The following is a 20,104-nucleotide window of genomic DNA, read 5'->3' as shown; positions in this document are numbered from 1 at the left end:
TCCTGACCCTGCATGCGAAAAGGGAAAGACAAAGGCTTCGAGGCCTACTTAAGTCTCAAAAAACTGATCTACTGGGCCACTTGCCAAAAAAAAAGAACTCTGTTCAGAGGTGTCCCCCGTTTTTGACGCCTTTACAGAGAAATCTCAGAAACTGGTCTTTCATAAGGCCTCCCCGGCGACACTAAATCTGAAAAATAAGACAGCGCCGCACGCTCCTAGACAAACAGAACTCTCATTGCTGATCAAATTAGTGCTTGAGCGTCTGGAGGGCGAGGACAAACTAATTTTGAACAGAACCAATGTGCTAAAACTGCTTCACTATGTACCCCGACTTCGCTCTTTGGAGTCGAAAGACTTGAAAATAATCGAATTTCCTGAGGAACGTCGCACCGATAAGGTGATTTTACATGTAAATTCCAACTTAATCGCAAATGTAATCTTGGAGGCGAATGAAGAGCTACTATCAATGGGTTTCGACACGTATAAAGCGAGAAACCCGGAACAACGAGAAAAAGTTAAAGATGCGACGACAACTGAGCTTGGCGATATCCAGCTTCCTATGAAATGGACGTCTAAAGCTTACGAAGAGGCGAGAAATCCAGTTCAAGGAGAATTAAATCGGCAGGTCTATCCTGAACAGATCGATCTCTTTTGCACGGCCCTGCTTCCATCTCTTCCGTCCCAAGGCTTTATGGCGGCAGAAAAGAACCCGCAGAGTCGAATTGTCCCAAATGAGAGAATTAAAATTACCATTGACAATGGGAGATGCCCAGGAAATTACGTGCCACCACAAACAAATAATCAAAGGGAACCCGAACGGGCGGAAGACTGGAAATGGATGGCTGTGGCCTTGAATGCACATTCGATCAGCTAACGCCCAAATACTAGTACCGAGCAGGAATGTTCCTTTGCCTCATGGAACACACGCGGTTTTTTACATCTCCTAAACAACAATTGGGCACAAGACCTACAATTTATTTGTTTACAGGAAACCTGGATGCGCGAACTACCTATAGCTCCAGAGTACGAGTGTGCGTTAAATCCAGCGATTAAAGCCGAGAAGGGCCGTCCAGTTGCAGGTCTGTTAACAATGATTAAAAGATCATCGGGCTACCGACTGCACAACTCAGTCAATTACACAGCATTTATTCAAGTCTGCGAGATACGTAAAACTGTTGCTGCTACCAATGCTTGTGATGTGATCTATATCATTAATGTATACTGGAACCATCAACGGACTGGTTCATTGCCATTCGTCGACCAAATTACTGCAATCCTTGATAAGTTGCTGGAATCAAGCAGTGGAAGCGCAGTGATAGTTTGTGGTGATCTAAACATCGATTTCTTCAAACCTCAGAATTCCTCTAAAAACCGTTTGGCAGATATATGGAGAGAAGAGATGGAAGTGAGAGGGCTTGCGATGTTAAACGGTCACACGCAGGGTGACATTCCAGCTAAGTCCACATGGCAGCGCGATGGGCAAAGTTCCACTATCGATTACATGTTTGTATCCGATACGTTGCACAGAAAAATAAAAACTATGAAAATCCGCTCAATGCCCAACAGTGATCACGATATGCTGGTACTTAGATTCCTTGACACGAAAGGCCCGCAATACAATAAGTGGAACTCCAAAGTATTGGTGGAAACCAATCGCCTTCGCTTAAAACTGAAAGAGCAGGACGTGATGAAGATAAGCCGCCAGTTGAAGGCAACGACGAAAGAGGTTGATTACACGCCAATTCTGTCTCAGTTTAAAAGCAGGAATCTTGGTCTCAAAAACCAGTCATTTACGAAAAAACATAGCTTTGAGCTTATGATAATGCAACGGAAAAGATACATGAGAGCAGAGATTCGAAAAAACAATCAGGGCCCCAAGTCTGAAATAACTGCAAAAAACAAAGCGGTTAAACAAGCCTATAAAAACTGGCTTAAAAGTCATCGAGTTGTACTACAGCAAAATGACGCCGAAGCAATGATGAAGATTCTCAGGAATAAGAACAGTGGCGAGTTCTGGCGTACCATCAACTGCATGGAATCCTCGCAAATGGCTCTGCAAGCGTGCCCAGTATTAGAAAAGGAGTGGGTCAAGCACTTTACAGACCTATACTCCAAAGACGTTGTTCCAATTGTGCCATTCTCCAACATAACCTCATGGAACCTACACTTTACCAAGGATGAAATCCGAGAGATAATTGTGAGAGCTAAAAACTCTCGTGCGCCCGGTCCTGACGGGTTATCTAACTGCATGATCAAACAATTCCCCGACCTATGGACTGACATATGTTTTGATCTATTTACGAGAATCAGCCAACAAAAGCAAGTCCCAACCTCTTGGAAGACTGGCATTATTGTGCCGATCTTCAAGAAGGGGAATAGAGCATCACCAAAAAACTATCGCCCGGTGGCCTTGCTTGATGTGTTGGGTAAGATTTTCGCCTCTCTTTTGCAAGTGCAACTGATTAACTGGGCCAAAACAGCGAAAAAAATAGACGAACGACAAGCGGGCTTTGTGAAATTTGTTGGATGCTCGCTAAACCTGTTGATTCTAAATCTGCTTAAAATGGAAGCCCTAAGAACGAACACGAGAGTGTATCTTGCCTTCGTCGACTTCTCTATGGCCTTCGATATGATCGATCGTGAACTATTGTGGAAAAAACTAGAGTTGTGGGGTTGCCCGGTTGGCCTACTAGCGGCAATTAAAGATCTCCACACAAACACCTCAATTGCCATTCGGCTGGATCCCTCAGGAACGCTGTCCACCCAAATCAAGACACTGAAAGGAGTGAAGCAGGGTTGCCCACTAGCAGCCGCGATTTTCAGCCTATTCATCTCCGATATCGGTGAAGCGATTCAAACAATGAGATCCTTTCCACCTAATCTCAATGGATCGAAGATAAACTGGCTGCTGTACGCAGATGATTTAGTAATCCTGGATTTAACAGCTATCGGGCTCCAACGCAAACTTGATGCTGTACAGAACTATGTTTGCCAGAATAATTTGAAGATCAATACATCTAAAACAGAAATATTGGTGTTCGAGAACTTGAAAACAAGTCACAACTCAAAAGGCCCAAAGTATGTATGGTCTCTAAATCAAGAGAAATTGCAGATATCAAAAAGTGTAAAATACCTTGGCATGACACTTAATTCCAGTATCTGCGAGGAGCCTTGGGTGGCCGATTCAAAAAGGAAATGTGGCCAGTTGGCCTGTCAAGGTCTGGTAATACACAAAAAATATGGGCAATTTTCAATGATACCATTACGCAACTTTTATGAACAAAAAGTAGTACCAATTCTGGTATATGGTGCAGAAAATGCCTTTGGTTGCCCATCAACACATTGGAGCTCACTAGAACATATGTTCTGGTCAAAGACCCTAAATCTACCACCTGGAATCGCAACTGCCTGTATACGGTATGAATTAGCATTAATCTCCTTGCATGCGAGAATATGCTGGAACCAACTTGCACTATTTCGAAAAACGTGTGCAGAAGCGGGAATATTTCAATTCCAGGTTTTTCACAAGGCGGCATCAGGAAGTCCAGATATCCTTTCTCAATGGATAAAACGCTGTGAAGATCTTCTGGTGAGTAACAACATCAGCTTGCAAATTCTCCATAATAATCCTGCGGCCGCAAAAGTGCGACTATGGCGTGCTGACTGGATAAATACATGTCATGAGCGATTGATGGCTAACGCGATGACAGACTCTCCTACGGAAGCAAGAGGGTACAACATCTTGCAAAAATACTTGTCCTGCTTTCCAAACGCAAATGCAAGAAGATTATTTTTACTGTTCCGGTTGAATGCATTAAGAACTAAAGAGCGAACCAGATATTGGGCGTGTAATGCGGGACTAACCTCTACTTGTCGCTTTTGTAATAAGGAGCCAGAATCCTTAAAACACTTAGTCCTCTTCTGCTCAGCTCTAAGAGACGCTAGATCAATACATCTGGGCCAATGGTCAGATGCAAATCGTTCTGCGTGCGCAGAGGAGTGGTGGCGGAAAATGTGGAATGGACTGGACATGAAACTAATCTTGCCCTTGACTTCCTTTCTGGCTATTGTCGAAGCGAATTTAAAAGAGAATGCAGGTGAATAATGAGCCTGAGAAAAGGGTTTAGATCTCTTAAAAACCATCTGCAAGGGGAAATCTTGGTGACAATCTCTGTTCGAAGGTATGGGGAGAATGAAATTGATCCAGTCGGGGGCATTGATAAAAGATGACGATGTCGGTAAAACTCTTGTTTTGTGTAGATGTTTGTGTAATATTTTAAAGGTTTGTTTTAAACCAATAAAATAAAAAAAAAATAAAAAAAATAAAAAGGTACATATTGGCAACAATGCTCAGAACCCAGTCACATTACCGAAAACATTTCAGTGTGGTACATTTCATTGCGAACATTAATACCGAAATACAATAAAAATATTAAATAAATATATATAGGATAGTGGGGTAAAGGGTTAAAATGGGTCGGGATAGGGTTGGGGTGGGGTTATAAGGAGAATAAATCGGGGGGTACCCCCAACCACCAAAATAAAAAACAAAAACAAATCAGTGGGTTTGTTTTTTGGTATTTTGGTCACGATGAAACGTACCGTCTGAATTTTCTGTAGGTAAAATCATGCATAGGCAGGGTAGAATTATGGTTTATCCCAGAATAACGTTTGAGGACAGCCATTAATTATGAAAAGAGGAGTAATGCTGTACAAGCATTTTATGCATGTATTTTATGTGTTTTACTTAATTTAAATGCCATTTTATATTGATCAAATTTGTGTGTAATAAAATGTGCTTAAAGTTTAATATTTAACTGAATGCACAAAAACTAAAAAAAAAATAAAATCACATAACCCAATGCTCAGTCCAATGGCATCAGCAAAGTTTTGATTCACAACAGAAAAGCACAATCTGACATTTTTAAAGTGGAGTTCGTCTCTGGGTTAGTTGGTCCCACTAGCCCAAGGGGAGAAGTCGTTCCGTCTGAGCTTCTCTGTTGAGGTGAAAAAGGAGGTTAGCACAGCAGCCGGGCTTCACTGGGCAATTGAAGGTCCAGGAGGTTGCAGCAGGCTTCTCTTCACGGTTTCTTCTTCAGATGTTTCCTCCAGTGGTCGACTCTGCCTGTAATCCCAAGAACCTCACCTTTTAAGCAAATGTTCCCATTCATGCGCAGCCTAGTCTTGCAATCACACAGCAGGGTGGCAGTCCTTTCAGGACAGGCAAAAATTGCTCAGTGAAACTCTCACTAAGCCTGGAGACACCCTTTCAGGACAGTTAGCCGGCCAATCTGGACTCGTTTTATTCAGGCACTCCTAGAGACAAAGGACAGGGGAGTTTCGGGACCATCCCTCACATCCTGTCCTTCCAGACAGACTGGAGCCAAGGCAAGACAAACAAAGGGCTCAAACCTGTCTCAACGCACAGAGTAAACGCCAAGAAACACCTCACATACAGAAAATGGCGAAAAAAGGTGACCAGGGCCATTTTGACAAAAGAACTGGAAAAAAGGCACAGGTGAGTGGTGCAAAGACCCTGACCCCCCACTGCCTTCCCAAAATCCCCATGTTGCGTTTTTGGAAGCCACCATCAGTGCGCTCTGTGCCTCAGGCCCTCCCCCTGCCCGCTTCTACACTCAATCTCCATCCCGCCTCCCAAGCGCCCTGATGGTCCCCGCCGGTAAGCATAACAAGGGCCTGGCAACTCTGTGCACGGCGTGCTGCCCACACCTTTTAGAACTGGAAAAAAGGCTGAGGTGAGGGGTGCCAAGACCCCGACCCCCACTGCCTTCCCAAAATCCCCATTTTGCGTTTTTGGAAGCCACCATCAGCGCACTCTGTGCTTCAGCCTCTCCCTACTGCCTGCTTCCTCACTCGACACCTCAATCCCGGCTCCCAAGCGCTGTGATTGTTCCCGCCCCCATCATAGATAATCTAATCACAGCAGCCCTCTGCCCGTGCAGCCAGTTGTCACTATATCTTATGCAGCACAGGCAAGTAAAAGACCTTTTTCCCTTGCAGTGGGTGTGTGCACCATCAAACCGCTTTTTATTTTTAGAATCCCCCAAATGTTTTTTTAAGGAGGGCTCCAACCCGTCCCACACCCAACCTCAACCAACACCCTTTGTCCCAATAGACCAAAACCAGGCCGGTGTGTTGTCAATGAACACTTTATTAAATGGCACACCAAATTTGCGTTGTGAAAAGCAATGCCAACTAATATCCCTCAACTGATGGCAGGAAGGTTAAGCGCTCTACCATTTTACAATGTAAAACTGGGTTTTTCAATGATTCAATAATACCATCATGGGACAGCACACAAAGGTATTTCGGTCTGCTTACAATAGAGAACAAATAGGGCTTCAACACAGACTAGCTAGCACACATAGGAAATCCGATTTTAGCACAGGCATCACATGAAAGATAAAAGTCAAAAATAAAAAGGGAATAAAATTTGAATCCGAGATCAGGGTATGATAGAGAAAGAAGGATTGAGTAGGAAAAACGATTTTTAATGGTGAAAATACGAAAATACAATTCACGCTAGGTTTTACTGGGGCTGAAATTGACAGGCAAGCTCAAAACCATAAAATAAAGGAAGGGCAATGCTAAATCCGAGCTTAGAACATAATAGGGAAAGAAGGATTGAGTAGGAAAATCACTTTTTAAAGGCGGAAGAGAAGGTTTTGGAAAAAACGAAATTGTAAATCACTATTAATTTGGCTGGAGCTGGAAATGGCAAGCACGCTCAAAACCATAAAAAGGAAGGAAACTGCAATGCTAAATCCAAACTCAGAACATGATAGTGGAAGGAGGATAGAGCAGGAAAATCACTTTTTAGAGAAAGAAGAGAATGTTTTGGAAAAACGGAATTATAAATCACAATGAATTTGGCTGGAGCTGGAAATGACACACACGCTTTCAACAATGGGAAAGGCACATAGAAACCACAGCTTTTAGTGAAAATGACAGGGGCAACTCACAGGGATGTTTTGGGCAAAGAGATTCTCACAGTGGGAGCAATAGTTTGCGTTTATTATAACAGATGCAAATGGGGATTTGTTTTCGACACACAATTTACACATGGACAAATTCGGTTTTAGCTCATAGTGGGAATAATAATTAAATAACCTCACAGGTCACAAGATAGTTGGTTTCGAATTGGAACAATCTTGCTCCATGAATTTTAATGGGGGAATTAATTGATTTACGGAGCAAAGTACTAGGGAAATAACTTACTTAACAATGCAAACAAACAAAGGGCTCTTCAGGGGAAAGAGAACTATGATCAAAAGATACACAAGGGATGATCTTTTTCCATAGGAAAAATGACTTAACAGCACAGAGAAACACAATATTTGTCACGGGAAGAGTTACCAAATTGCACAGACAGATAAAAATACTTTTCCATAGAACAATGACTAAATTTCACAAAAACAGAATAAAGGATTTTTCCTTATGGAAATTCTAGGCTAGTGCTTACATAGATAGGACTTGTTTAATCTATGGATGTGGACATCTATACTTACAGAAGAAAAGGATGCTATAGTCATAAATGGTGCAGGGCTCCACTGCCAGGATCATCAACTGGGTCACTCAAGGCCTCACTCTGTGCTCCCAACCAGTTACTCCAGGTGCCTGCTTCACTCCAGGATTAGGCCCAATTTCTGAAAGTATAGCCCCAGATCTCCTGTCAGCTGCACAGCTCGGATTCTGTAGAGAGTATCTCCAGTTGAGGAGGAGTAACCTATTTATAAGCCAAATTACATCACTGCTGTGTCATTCTCCTTGCACAACTGATGGGGCAATGGTCAAGGGTACCCTCCCCCTCCCTAAGCCGGTAGGCTTAGAGAAAGTAGGCGTGATTAGAGCAGTCAGGGGAGGATACCCCATCACTCATATGACAGGGGCAGAGGGTTGGATCTGGCTGTTGGACCTAGAAATCTCACATTTTAATAACTATCCTTTCTCCTCATGTTATGTCCCCGATGGCCATATTTCTACATACTATATTTTTAAGGCAGTCACCTAAACTTGGGTTGATGACCGTGGGACCTACTGGTGCAAAGCCACAGTTTTCCCTACTTTCCGGCCAAACCATATTACTGAAAATTCAGGCCTTCGATGGGCAGAACACCTAGCACGTGTTACACATCTTCTCCAATTTTTATGATGGTCATATGTATGCAGAGGACACCATTTATTTTCTATAACTTTTGATAGGTTGGTGTCACCCAGTAGATTCGCCATGCAGACAGCTTTTCAGAAATCTGCACATGAATATTTTGGACTGAACATTATTGACATTACACAATGAAAAGTGCGTCTCCTATTTTATACAATGGAAAATCAGCTCCCTCCTTAAACTAGCCCCCACCTTTGCCAAGAATGGCTGTGACATCACAAAGGGTCTGTGCCGAGATGAGATCACATTCTGCTGAGCTTCAAAAGGCTAGTTGCTGGCTCAGGCCAATTTTATTGGGGCCTAAGTGGTTTGGACCATAAACTGCTGGAGAGTACCCATGCTTGAAGGGAAGCCAGACTCACATTACCAGAGCAACAGGCTTTGAAGCTTCAGTTTCACATTTGAAAAAACCCCACAGCAGAAACAAAACCAGCATCACAATTTGGGGCCTCTCTCTGCTGCAGGCATTTTTACTTTTTAACCAACCTTAGCAAATGCACCCTTTTGTATGTAAAACCCTTGCACAGTAATTTGCTGTAAACAGTGATCACAGAACGGCAACAATGTACATATTTGCAGACTTTGATGCACATCTTGTTTTACACATTGTTACTTAAAGGCAAAATCGAAATGTCGTTGGTAGTCTTAGCAGTGGAAAAGGGCCTTCATTTGACTGCAGAATTTAACCCCGTTCAGGCTCCCAACATGACAGGAAACAAACTCTTATGTTGAAAATGTTGCATACATTTGGGGGAGCCTGTCTTTAACTGCAAAGTAAACACGGATTCAAACACTTTAATCTTGAAACCGAAATGCATTCTGCTGCACAGTAACTGTAGCTCACAAAGCTGCCATCCCATTTAGGCTTCTGTGAACGGTAGTTCAGGAGGATATTATTTCAGTTTTCTCATGGAAAATTATGCCATTGGTCTTTCCCTTTGAGAAGGCAATGCACATTTTTAGGCATCTCCAAGTTTGGACACCTAATTTTGCTCCTTTTCACTTTGCAACTGCAGGGCCTCAATTTGCCAATTACTCCAGTGCAGGCCTTTTGCTGAGGGATCTCCCCCTCCGACTCGGACCTGTAGTTATGGCATTTTAGGGCTATTTCACCCCACACCCTGTGGCTAAGGGCCCATGGGCAGCTCCAAACTGTGTCTGCAGGTGTCAGCAGGGGAGGCCAGCGGTCAACCAGCAGCAACCATCAAAGTAGGTGTGGCCTGGGTGGGGAGTAGAGCAATCACTCTATTTCGAAGCCCTGCCACTCAACCTACCCTCAGAACATAGCAGACCAGGATATTCATTCTAACCAGGTGAACAACTAGAAAGAACTGCATATTAGCCTGCGTCACATACAGACGGAATTGTGAATATTAGCCTACATCACACCCAGACAGGATTGTGAATGTTAGCCATTGGCACATTTAGATATAATTGTGAATATTAGCCACTACCACATTTAGATGGAATTGTGAATATTGGCTCGCATCACATCTAGACAGGATTATAAATGTTGGCTTGTGTCACTTCTAGACATGTTTGTGAATGTTAGCAATTGCCACATTTAGATATAATTGTGAATATTAGCCACTACCAAATTTAGTTGGAATTGTGAATATTAGCCACTACCACATTTAGATGGAATTGTGAATATTGGCTCGCGTCATATCTAGACAGGATTGTAAATATTGGCTTGCGTCGCTTCTAGACAGGATTGTGAATGTTAGCAAGTGCCGGATCTAGATAGAAATGGGGAAATATTCACACGCCACATCTAGAAAGATCTTGGAAATTAGAACGTATCAGATCTAGATAGCGAGGCCAATAAACGACCCACTCACAATGTCACCCCTCTGCATACGCCTCTCGAACTCTAACCAAACGCAACCACAACCCCTAAAGCACAGCAAACCGCTCAAACTTCGCTACACCGCAACAACAAAACAAACACACACAGCTTTGAACAATAGAACACAATGGCTACCCACCAAAAAGCACACCTAAGCTCAGCGCATGGTGCTAACCGAACTGAAGTTGCCAACAGCACATCACTGCTTTCTTGCACTTTTCCGGCTCTGTCCCACTAACTCACCCCACCCCTTTGCTTTTTCAGATCCACCAGAGCGCCAGGGGACCACTCCGGTGGTGATAGTGTGTGGTACAAATATCCTTTAAGATTAACATTAAACAATTACTCCTTCCTTGCTGAGTACCACATAGTGACCAATCTGCTTTTGCTAGTTTGTGATGGGAGGCTGCTCAACTGAAAGCAAATCCTCATCACGCTTAAGTTGTGCATATGCTTGTTTGTGTTTCGCCGGATCCAAGATATGGCACCAGATGTGTAGCCAGATCTCGGGATCCGGCGAGAGTCAGCACTGGGGGGAAAAAAGCTCACGCAGCAAACTGTACCTTCCTCTGGTGACCCTGTGTAAGGACATGGACCCGGATAATTTATTTATGCAATGTTTGGCGGATACCAGTATCCCATGCACCCAGATTATTTATTTATGCAATGTTTGACAGATACCTGTATTCCCATGGACCCGGATTATTTATTTATGCAATGTTTGGTGGATACCTGTATCTGACAAACATTGCATAAATAAATAATCCGGGTCCATGTATCTGGCAAACATTGCATAAATAAGTACCCCTATTAACATTGAAACTATCCCACAGGATGCAGCCACCCAACTGCTTTCAGAGGGGAGCTGCAGGAGCTGTGCCAGGTGTGGCTCAAGTAAATGAAAACGTTGCTCATGGCGAACAGAAATCACCCTGTTTCAATAGTACCCAAGGAGGAGTTTTCTTTATAAAATGGGATGCAAATTGTGCATTTTAAAGAATATTTACTCAGCAACACTGGTCAAAACTATAATCCACACATGAAGTAACTTATCACCAGTGCTATGGAAGTGGTTTTAAGTGGAATTGATATATAGTTTGGAAAAGTAGCAGCATGAAACAAATAGCGCTGTTTTAAACTATTATTTTGGACATTTATTTTGATCGGAGGTCAACTGCCAGCTCCGCGCCCCCAAAACCCGCCTCCTCGGCCAGCGCCCCCGAAACTCTGCCCCCACTATGGCCCTTGTGGGATCCCCCACCAATTATTTGCCATTTCCACCACTGCAGGAGCAAGCAAGCCAAAAGCACAGTAACACGGCACACACCAAGGCTACGTACAGAAAGGGCACAGTACCTGAAAAGAAACAAACTGCATCCATAACTGTGCATCGCCAGGGTTCTCTCTCAGCTTTCGGTTAAACTCCTCCACCTTTCCAATGAGTCGGTGGTCCTCACTACACTCCCGGGGTAGTGGCAACTTGCTTTCCGTCTCCGGCACACCCTTGCCTTGTAACCACAAAGTTGTTGAGGGGTCGTATATACCCAACGGGTTCACCCAGGATTCTGTCGAATGCAAGGCCTTGGCTTCCCCTTCTTTCCAGTCTGGCACTGGGATGAAAGCACTCTGGTCGGACTTCAAGCTCTGGGTATTGCAGGGTACAGGGATGGCAGCACTGGTCAAAAGACTGACGCCACTTTTGGTGAAGTATCGATCAGACCGTTTGTTGGGTGGTTTCTTCACAGAGATGGAATTTTCCCAAACGATACACTGTTTCTTTGGATTGATGCCCATTGAGGAATTACCTTTTCTTTTGTATCTAAAAACATAATTTAACAAGGGAAATAAAGTAATGTTTGTTATGAACCAATGGCCTATGACAGAAAAAACGTATACAATTATACATTGCTGCTATGTAAAGAGAAGCTATTTTTTACTCAAAGAGGAAAGAGCAAAGCTCAGGCTATGAATCAAAAAGAACCCTGTCGTGGCAAACATCTCTCCAGTCCTTGATGGAAAGAACAATTACAGGATGTTTACTATGGTCCACACTATATTTTCTCACCCCCAAACCCCCGATTTGAGAACTGTGTCTTGCTCTTGCTTCCTGTAATGGGGGAAAAAAGTAAATTTGTGTGGGAGTGGCTAACGATAATGACCTGCAGATGATGTGGACATAGGTTCCAGTATTCATGCTTTTGTGTCTATATACGGTGCCCTTTTTCCCTATTGAAGCAGCCCGCCAGCCTCTTTTCCTTTGCAGTTGGTGAGCAGGTGCAAGTGGATCTCGTCAAAGTGGCTTAAGCTCTGCCTACCTGTCAATCACTGGTTAACTGTTGGTGCATTACACTTTTGCTGCCCTTTTTCCCTACTTAAGCAGACCTCCAGCCTCCTTTCCTTTGCAGTAGGTGAGCATTTGCAAGTGGATCTAGGTCACGTGGCCTAAGCCCACCCACCTTCTTAGTCCTGCCTCTTCCTTTCTTCTCTTAACTCTTAGATCAAGGACATCACTCGCCCGGGCGTCCGAAGTGAAGGGCAATTCCTGGTGTGACCGGGAGGAACCAGGGCCCAAACCCCTGCTCAGACAACAGGTGAGCACGCCCTGACATATATTTTCTCCCTCTGTCTCCACAGGCCATCCCCCACAATCATCCGGCAAAGCCAACGCCATCGCCCCTCCTCTGAGGCATGGCCTGCGGAATGCAGCAATCCACATCAGACTCAAGGACATCAGCACCCCCTCACCGTCCACAGCACAGAAGTTGATGCTCACCAACGTCCATTCAGCTATCACCCATGCAGCAGACATTGCCAACCTCATCACTACACAAGACCTTGACGGCATCTTCATCACTGAGACCGAGCTGACACCCACCTCCACCCACATACGAGACGTACTTGTCCGTGACTGCTACTGCATCCAACATAGAGATCGGACAAACAAGACAGACAGAGGAGGCCTCAGTCATCCACAAGACCTTGTGGCCCTGCACCAGGTTTGACATCAACAACATTGGCTGCTTCAAAGTTTTCGGCCATTTCACGCTCTCCCCGACGGACCCAGTAACCTTCCATCGCATCTACAGACCACGCAAACCCAACAACACCTTCATCAGAGACTTCACCGACCTGGTCACCACACGCACGCCAACAACATCTTCCTGGGCCACTTCAACCTCCCAGGCAACAAGGCCACCAAACCAATGAAGGAAGCTCTCCTCAGATTTCTTGACACCCTCAGCCTCACACCGCACAAGCAAGCCCCAATGCACGAGATGGGTTAACATCCTCGACCTAATCATCACTGCTTTGCATTCCCTCCACTACAACTCTCCTCTAAAGCTTGATTGTTCTGACCACCAGGCCTTCCCCAGTCAAGCACTCCTAGCAGAAACCCATCAGACAAACCTTTAGGTTCATTAAGAACTTTCCGGAGGAAGCACTCATGGAAGACCTTGCCAACCGCCACCTCACATGGACTGAACCCCCCAACTGAACTGTGACTCTCTAATGGAAGTACTCAACCCCAGCCTCTCAGCCTCAATCGACCGACACCCGTCTCTGAAACAACACACTTGCAAACCGAAAGATCCCTGGTACATGCAAAATATCAACCTCAGAAAAAGAGCAATCGGGAAACAAGAGAAAATCTGGTGCTGCTCCAGGACTGCATCCGACCTGGCGCTCCTCAAGGAACTCTGAGCAATGCACCGACAACTAATCAACAGAGCCAAGGCCTCCAACTATCAGAACACCTAGCAGAAGCTGACAAAAGTAAATGCCTCTTCAAAAAGGTCAAGCACTGCGGCAACCCGCTACCTGACCCTGCCATGCCACACTCCATTGAAAAATCCACAGCCATCAACACCTTCTTCATTGTCAAAATCAGCAAGATTAGCCAGCGCATAGACACCAGGCTCTACATCATCTTATGCCCCTCCTTGAGAAATCTCCACACCTTGGACAACATTTAAGACACTCTCTACAGAGGACCTGGTAGGAATCCTAGCCACTCTCAAAGTCATTGTATACAGTTGACATCCTCCCAGCATCCATCCTCAAGACCCTCCCTGCAGAAGCTCTGCTTCTCTACCTGGATATCATCAACAGCTCCTTAACTCAAGGCGCCTTCCCATCGACCCTAAAGACAGGACAAAATCCTGCCTTTACTAAAGAAACCCACTCTGGATCCCGACAACCTAGGTAACTATTGCCCCATCACCCATCTTCCCGTCCTAGGTAATATCAACGAGAAAGCTGTAGCAGCGCAACTGCAGCAACACATTTAAAACAACAATCTCCTCCAAACCTACCAATCCGGGTTCAGACCCCGATGCAGCACGGAGACGGCAACCATACAGGTGATCGCCGATGCCCTCAACATCCTTGACCACGGCCACCCCTGCCTCCTGGTTCTTCTTGACCTCTCAGCCGCTTTCGACACAGTAGATCACCAGGCGCTCACGGACACCCTACATCAGCACATGGGGATCAGTAACCTTGTCCTACGCTGGTTCAAGTCCTATCTTGCCAACCGCCAGCAATTTGTTCAGATGGACTCCTCTAGATCGCCAAGGCTACCCGACACCTGAGCTCACCTCCTGCACCAAGTCCCTTGGTTCCACATCAGCAAACACCTCTGCTTCAAGACACACATAGCTAAGAAAACTCAGACAGCTTGTTACCAACTCAACCTCCTGCAGAAAGTCAAGCTCTTCCACCCTTCAGGCAGCTTTCGATCCACAGTTCAAGCACTGGTCCAATGGCACCTGGATGGGGCCAATGCCCTCATCAAAGGCCTCCTGCTGTCTTCCCTTGTGCCCCTGAGAAGTGTCCTACAAGTGGCTGCACACTCCATCAGGGTCTGCGCAGATAAGACCACATCACCCTGGCCCTCACTGATCTTCACTGTCTCCCACTGCACGCAAAAATCACCTTCAAGTCTTGCTGCATAGTCTATAAGTCACCCTCAAGTCAGCCAGCTACCTCGCAGAGAAACTCAGCATCTCTGGCAGACAGCGCACCACATAAGCCAGGACAGATGCAGACTTGAAATCCTTCTCTGCAAAAAGGAAAGGACCAGAAAACAAGCTCTCTCTGTCTATGCCCCAAGACTATGGAACCTCCTCCCAGTCAGCATCAGACTCGCCCCCTACGCTCCTACATTTCAGAAAAGAACTGAAGACACACCTCTTCAAGCAGTCTCTCCTCCTCAAAACCTAGTCCAATTAGTTGCCCCCTGCACCACCTCACTCACTAGACACCGTCTGCCCCTCTCCTCCCTGCCACCCTTTACAGCCAGCCCTCCAAATAAGGTGCGTATGAGGCCTTTTTACGCACAGAAATCTTGTCAATACAGCCCTTTTAATTCTTCCTTGCATACCACCTACACAGCCTATTCATGGCAGCAGCCCCACAAATCATTACGCTTACTGGTGACAGCCTGGCCAGCAGCGGGTTGCAAATCACCCTTTACTTTAGCAATCCACATAGTTCTTTGAAAGAAGCAAATGGGATGAGTCCTGGTCGGTTTAATTTGTTTAACACTCTCCTCTTAATGATTCTATCAAGATAATACTTTCTGAATAATGTAAAAGGGAATTTGTGTTTTGTTCACTTTGTTCAACTGCCTGCATTTTGTAGGTTACAGTATTATCAAAGCTTCTTGAATCATGAACATGCTTTTCACTTTGCTTTAGGAAAAAAGGTACAAAATTGTCTTAAACGAGGGCTGCATTTCTGCTTTATTTTCCTCAGTCCTAATCCGCTTTAATGGAGGCTGCCCAGTTGCAGCAGCATGGGTATTTTATACTTTGTTTTCTTTTCATCACAGAAGCACATCAATTGCATTCAATGCCTTGGGGTTCTTTATTTATGAATTTATTTTGATATTCATAAAGCGCATTGAACCCGGGGGCATCTGGGAGCTTGATCTCTTGGAAGTTTTTAGGAGAGCCTCGCAGCAAGCAGTTGTTTGGCTTTTGCGAGAAGGAAACACATTTTTGGTGTTCTATATGAAGATGTGTTTTTAGTCTTAAGATAGCATATGTTCGCGTGCATGAAAGGGCACTATACATAGTTTGTTTTCTTCGAGAGCAACAAATAGCTAGGCATGTGGTCTGAACTTTAACTCCCTTTCTGACCACCCAGTACACTCAGGTATAATGGATACAGGTATAAGCAGTGCTGTATATATTTTCAGTGGTATAGATTGTACCGTTAGCTCTCAGGATGCTATATATTCAGGCAAAGTAGCCTAATTTATCTGCAGAGCTGCTATATGCATGTCATGGTACAATGCCAAATATTCACAGCAGGGCTGATTGCATCATGCCCCCATTTCGTAGCAGGACTGCTATGTTTTGGGACAGTACCTGAATTTCTTAACAGAGCTGCTGTTAAGAAAGCACACGCATGTGTTGGCATTTTCTGCAGCAAGCTAAAGTACTGAGCAAGAATAGTGTCTGAGCTCTTTCCACCAACCTCCGACAGTGTGAGAAGATGGCATTGTTTTCATATACTTCAATCCCTTCTGCTCGGTCTTGCGCTTTTCAAAATGTCTGCTTCTCCCATGTCTGATTACCGAGTCCCACTGCCAAAAATGTAGCACATTTCAAAGACTCATTATGAATCTCCGACTAATGTAGGATAGTCCAAACAGGCATAGAGCTTTTGAAAAGCCATTTATGTCAGGTAAACCTCACGTGGAACTGCTAGTGCGCTAACCCTATGTGCCTCTCAGTGTCAACAGCCTTTTGGGAAAGGCAGCTCAGTGGTCCAATAAACCTGCTGCAGAGATTATTGTGCAGCCTGTTAGTTCAAAACCTGTTAGGTGAGATAATGAGTCTGCATCAGAACTATGCAATTAAGATGCAGGTAAGATTCAATTCTAAGAGTTGACTTAACTTTTGACTTCTCAAAAGGACTACTAAATGTTCATTGATTCAGAACACACACATTTCATCCGGGATGCTCTACTTGTAATGGGTCAGAACACACAACTCATCAGTGCTGCTATACCTGTGATTGCTCAGACAGAACATACACCTTATCAGGGTTGCTATACATGTGATTGCTCAGGGGCTGATATACTTGTAATGGCTCAGAAGAAGCACTTCCCAGTATGACTGCTATATGTATAATGGCTCAGAACAGATACATCTCTTTGGGGCTGCTATACTTGTAATGGCTCAGAAGAAGCACGTCCCTTGAGAACTGCTATACTTGTAATGGCTCCGAATAATCGCACATCAGGACTGCTATACCTGTAATGGCTCAGAAGTAGAACACGCACATGGCATGAGGACCGCTATACTTGTAATGGCTCAGAACAGAGATCTCATCTGGGCTGTTATACTTGTAATGGCATACAATGTTGGTAAAGCATCTGCATTAAAGCAAGTGCTGCATCTGGTCAGACAAACCTCTAACTCTATAATTCCCAGCCTAATGGCCAAAAGAATGTTTACACACATCTAAAAAGTACCACCCAATGGTAAAGCTGCACTCGATTTTTAAACAGAAAAGACATTTTCACCTTTTTGGATATTTATTGGTGCTATGTTAAAAGACAAACAGAAACACAGGAGAGGAAGAGCAACTCTGAACCTAAGCAATACATGAGAACGGCGGGGTAGAGGCGCAATGGGACAGAGAACATACTAGACAATCCAAAACAGGAATTTCAGCAACAGGAAGAGAGCAATCAGCTACATGATAGGGCAACAAAGAAAGTGATGAGGGATATAGAGTTAATCGGACAAACACACACTAGGAGTGAGGGATAGAAGCAGAGCAAAAGAGACATTTAAAGACAGTAAAATAAAACGCAGATCAACAGCAGGTGTGGAGAGATGGAAATAGAAAAGCAAGACTAGAGAAGGGCAGGCCAATAGCATAAGAGATAGTGCAAAAAAGTTAAAAGGAGTAGCAACCACAACCAAGAAAATGAAAGAACAGATATAGCCAGAGTAATGAAATGAGAGAGGAAGAGGAGTTATATCAACCGATACACCGAGATATAGGAGGGAAGCAGCAACAATAAAATGCAAAGATGGGAGAGGCAGTGTGTCAGAAAAAAAGACCACAAAACGTGGCATCGCAACACTTAAGGCTGAGAGGCAGAGCGTCAGAAAGTGAGAGACAGGAAACAGAGTAGCAAAGGGAAGGAGAGATGAAGCACAAACATGGAGTGACTGCCAAGCAAGTAGTGCCAGGCAGCAATAGTAGGCCTGAGAGGCAGAGAAGTGATGCTGGCAGAGTGAGGGACTTGATTTATGACTCACCTGATTTAACTACCTGGCATCTGTAGTACCTGACATCTGTATTAGCCCTTAACAGAGTTTGTGCCCAACGTTCATGAATATGAAGCTGTGTAGTATGCATCTACAAGGTTCTTGTGTGGGGAAATGTTTTCCACATGTGCAATACATTATTTAGAACCACTTTGAAATACAGCTGTTTTATAACTAATGTTTGCGAACAAAGTTTTAATTTTATGCACAAATTGGATAGTTGTCAGACACTTTTTACTCTCATGCGAAGGTGGAAACGTGTTTTACTCTCTTAAAATGGGATTTACTCTCTAATTCTAAATATTGGGAGTAAAATATTCTCACTTCAAAATCCTATCTGAAGCACTGTGTACAGCTGTGCCCCTCTGTAGCCTAACCCCTGCTGTATATCTGTTCTGTTACCTCTGAAAAGTGCTGTTATGCTTCTGCACTGTTGTATACCTCTGTAAAGCGCTCCGTTATGTATCTGTATTGTTGTATTCCTCTGTAAAGTGCCAAGCTGCTTCTCAAAACTAGGTCCGTGCTCAATAAATACAATAATACAGCATTCATACCCCGCATCTCCAACACAGTAGCTATATCTTCCTGCAGAGTATGCCAGTGGAGAGGTGCTGCATACCTTGCACACTCACAGAATCACAAGACCTGGGATGCAAGATTACCAAGGGGTTCCGAGTTGGTAGTGAAACAGCATCTATATGATCCCACCCATAAGCATGCAGCTGGCCTTACCCAATTGCCCTGAGGGGTCACAGGGGTAAAAACGAATTCTGTTCAACTGCAGAGCCAAACCAGGGAAGAACCACACTCGCAGTCATTAACGGCTTTAGATGCCACTGACTGCATTTAATAATAGTGCATTTTATAGAGCACTTCATGCAATTCCATTGCATTTGTTAAAACAGGCACCTCAGGTGTTTTATGAGATTCTGGCTGAAGCGATTAATTCATCTTTAATTTGGGGTCAAATACCTAGGAAACTAAAAGAGGCGTTAGTAATTACTCTATTAAAAAACCCCTCTTTGGACGTATCGATTTTGCGAACTACCGCCCCGTATCACTACTTCCCTTCCTTATGAAGGTTTTGGAAGCTGTAGTCACTCCTCAACTGAGAGATTATCTGGAAGAACAAAATATCCTAGACAGTTGCCAGATGGCATCCCGGCCTATGATGGGCACAGAATCGATTCTTGTATCAGTGCTCGACGATTTTACCATGATCAGAGACGAGGGTGGTATGGCAGACCTTATTTTATTAGACCTGTCGGCCTCCTTCGATACTATTGATCATGGGATTATGGTATCCAGAATGAAGGAAGCAGGGTTCTCTGGGGCGGTCTTAGACTGATTTCAGGAGTTCCTGGTTTCTCGTTCTCAAATAGTTTCACTTTCACCCTACCATTCATCCTCGGTGGTGGTTACTTGCGGGGTACCTCAGGGGTCAGCACTGTCTCCTTTGCTTTTTAACCTTTATATCTGTCCTCTATTGGCTCTCATCTGCCTATTTGGCTTTAGGGTGTTCTCCTATGCGGATGACAGCCACATTTTGTTCACACTGCAGCCTGAACAGCCAGAAATTGCAGAAAGCCTTAGAAATAGTTTGGAAGCTATACAGGGATGGATGGAGGTAAACTGGCTTAAATTAAACGGTGGGAACACCAAGATATTGATTATTGGCCCTTCAGAGGTAGCGAGTGATTGGACCTCAGCGTTCTGGCCAGATTAATTGGGTCCACTCCCTGAGCCAGTAAAAATGGTGCGAAACTTAGGCATCAA

General features: G+C 44.4%; 1 protein-coding gene across 1 annotated transcript in view; it reads right to left on the bottom strand.

Annotated features, from left to right (window-relative positions):
- The window catches only part of NRDE2 (NRDE-2, necessary for RNA interference, domain containing), a 746,570-nt gene that overhangs the window by 450,138 nt on the left and 276,328 nt on the right, over positions 1-20,104 (bottom strand). The window contains exon 5 of the mRNA XM_069637454.1: positions 11,391-11,853. Within this exon, the coding sequence (XP_069493555.1) occupies positions 11,391-11,853 (463 nt within the window). The remainder of the gene's footprint in view (positions 1-11,390; positions 11,854-20,104) is intronic.

The sequence above is a fragment of the Ambystoma mexicanum genome, chromosome 14 (assembly GCF_040938575.1).
Source record: "Ambystoma mexicanum isolate Mex_15411 chromosome 14, UKY_AmexF1_1, whole genome shotgun sequence".
Classification (NCBI taxonomy): Eukaryota; Metazoa; Chordata; class Amphibia; order Caudata; family Ambystomatidae; genus Ambystoma; species Ambystoma mexicanum.
This window is presented reverse-complemented; position numbering and strand designations above follow the sequence as displayed.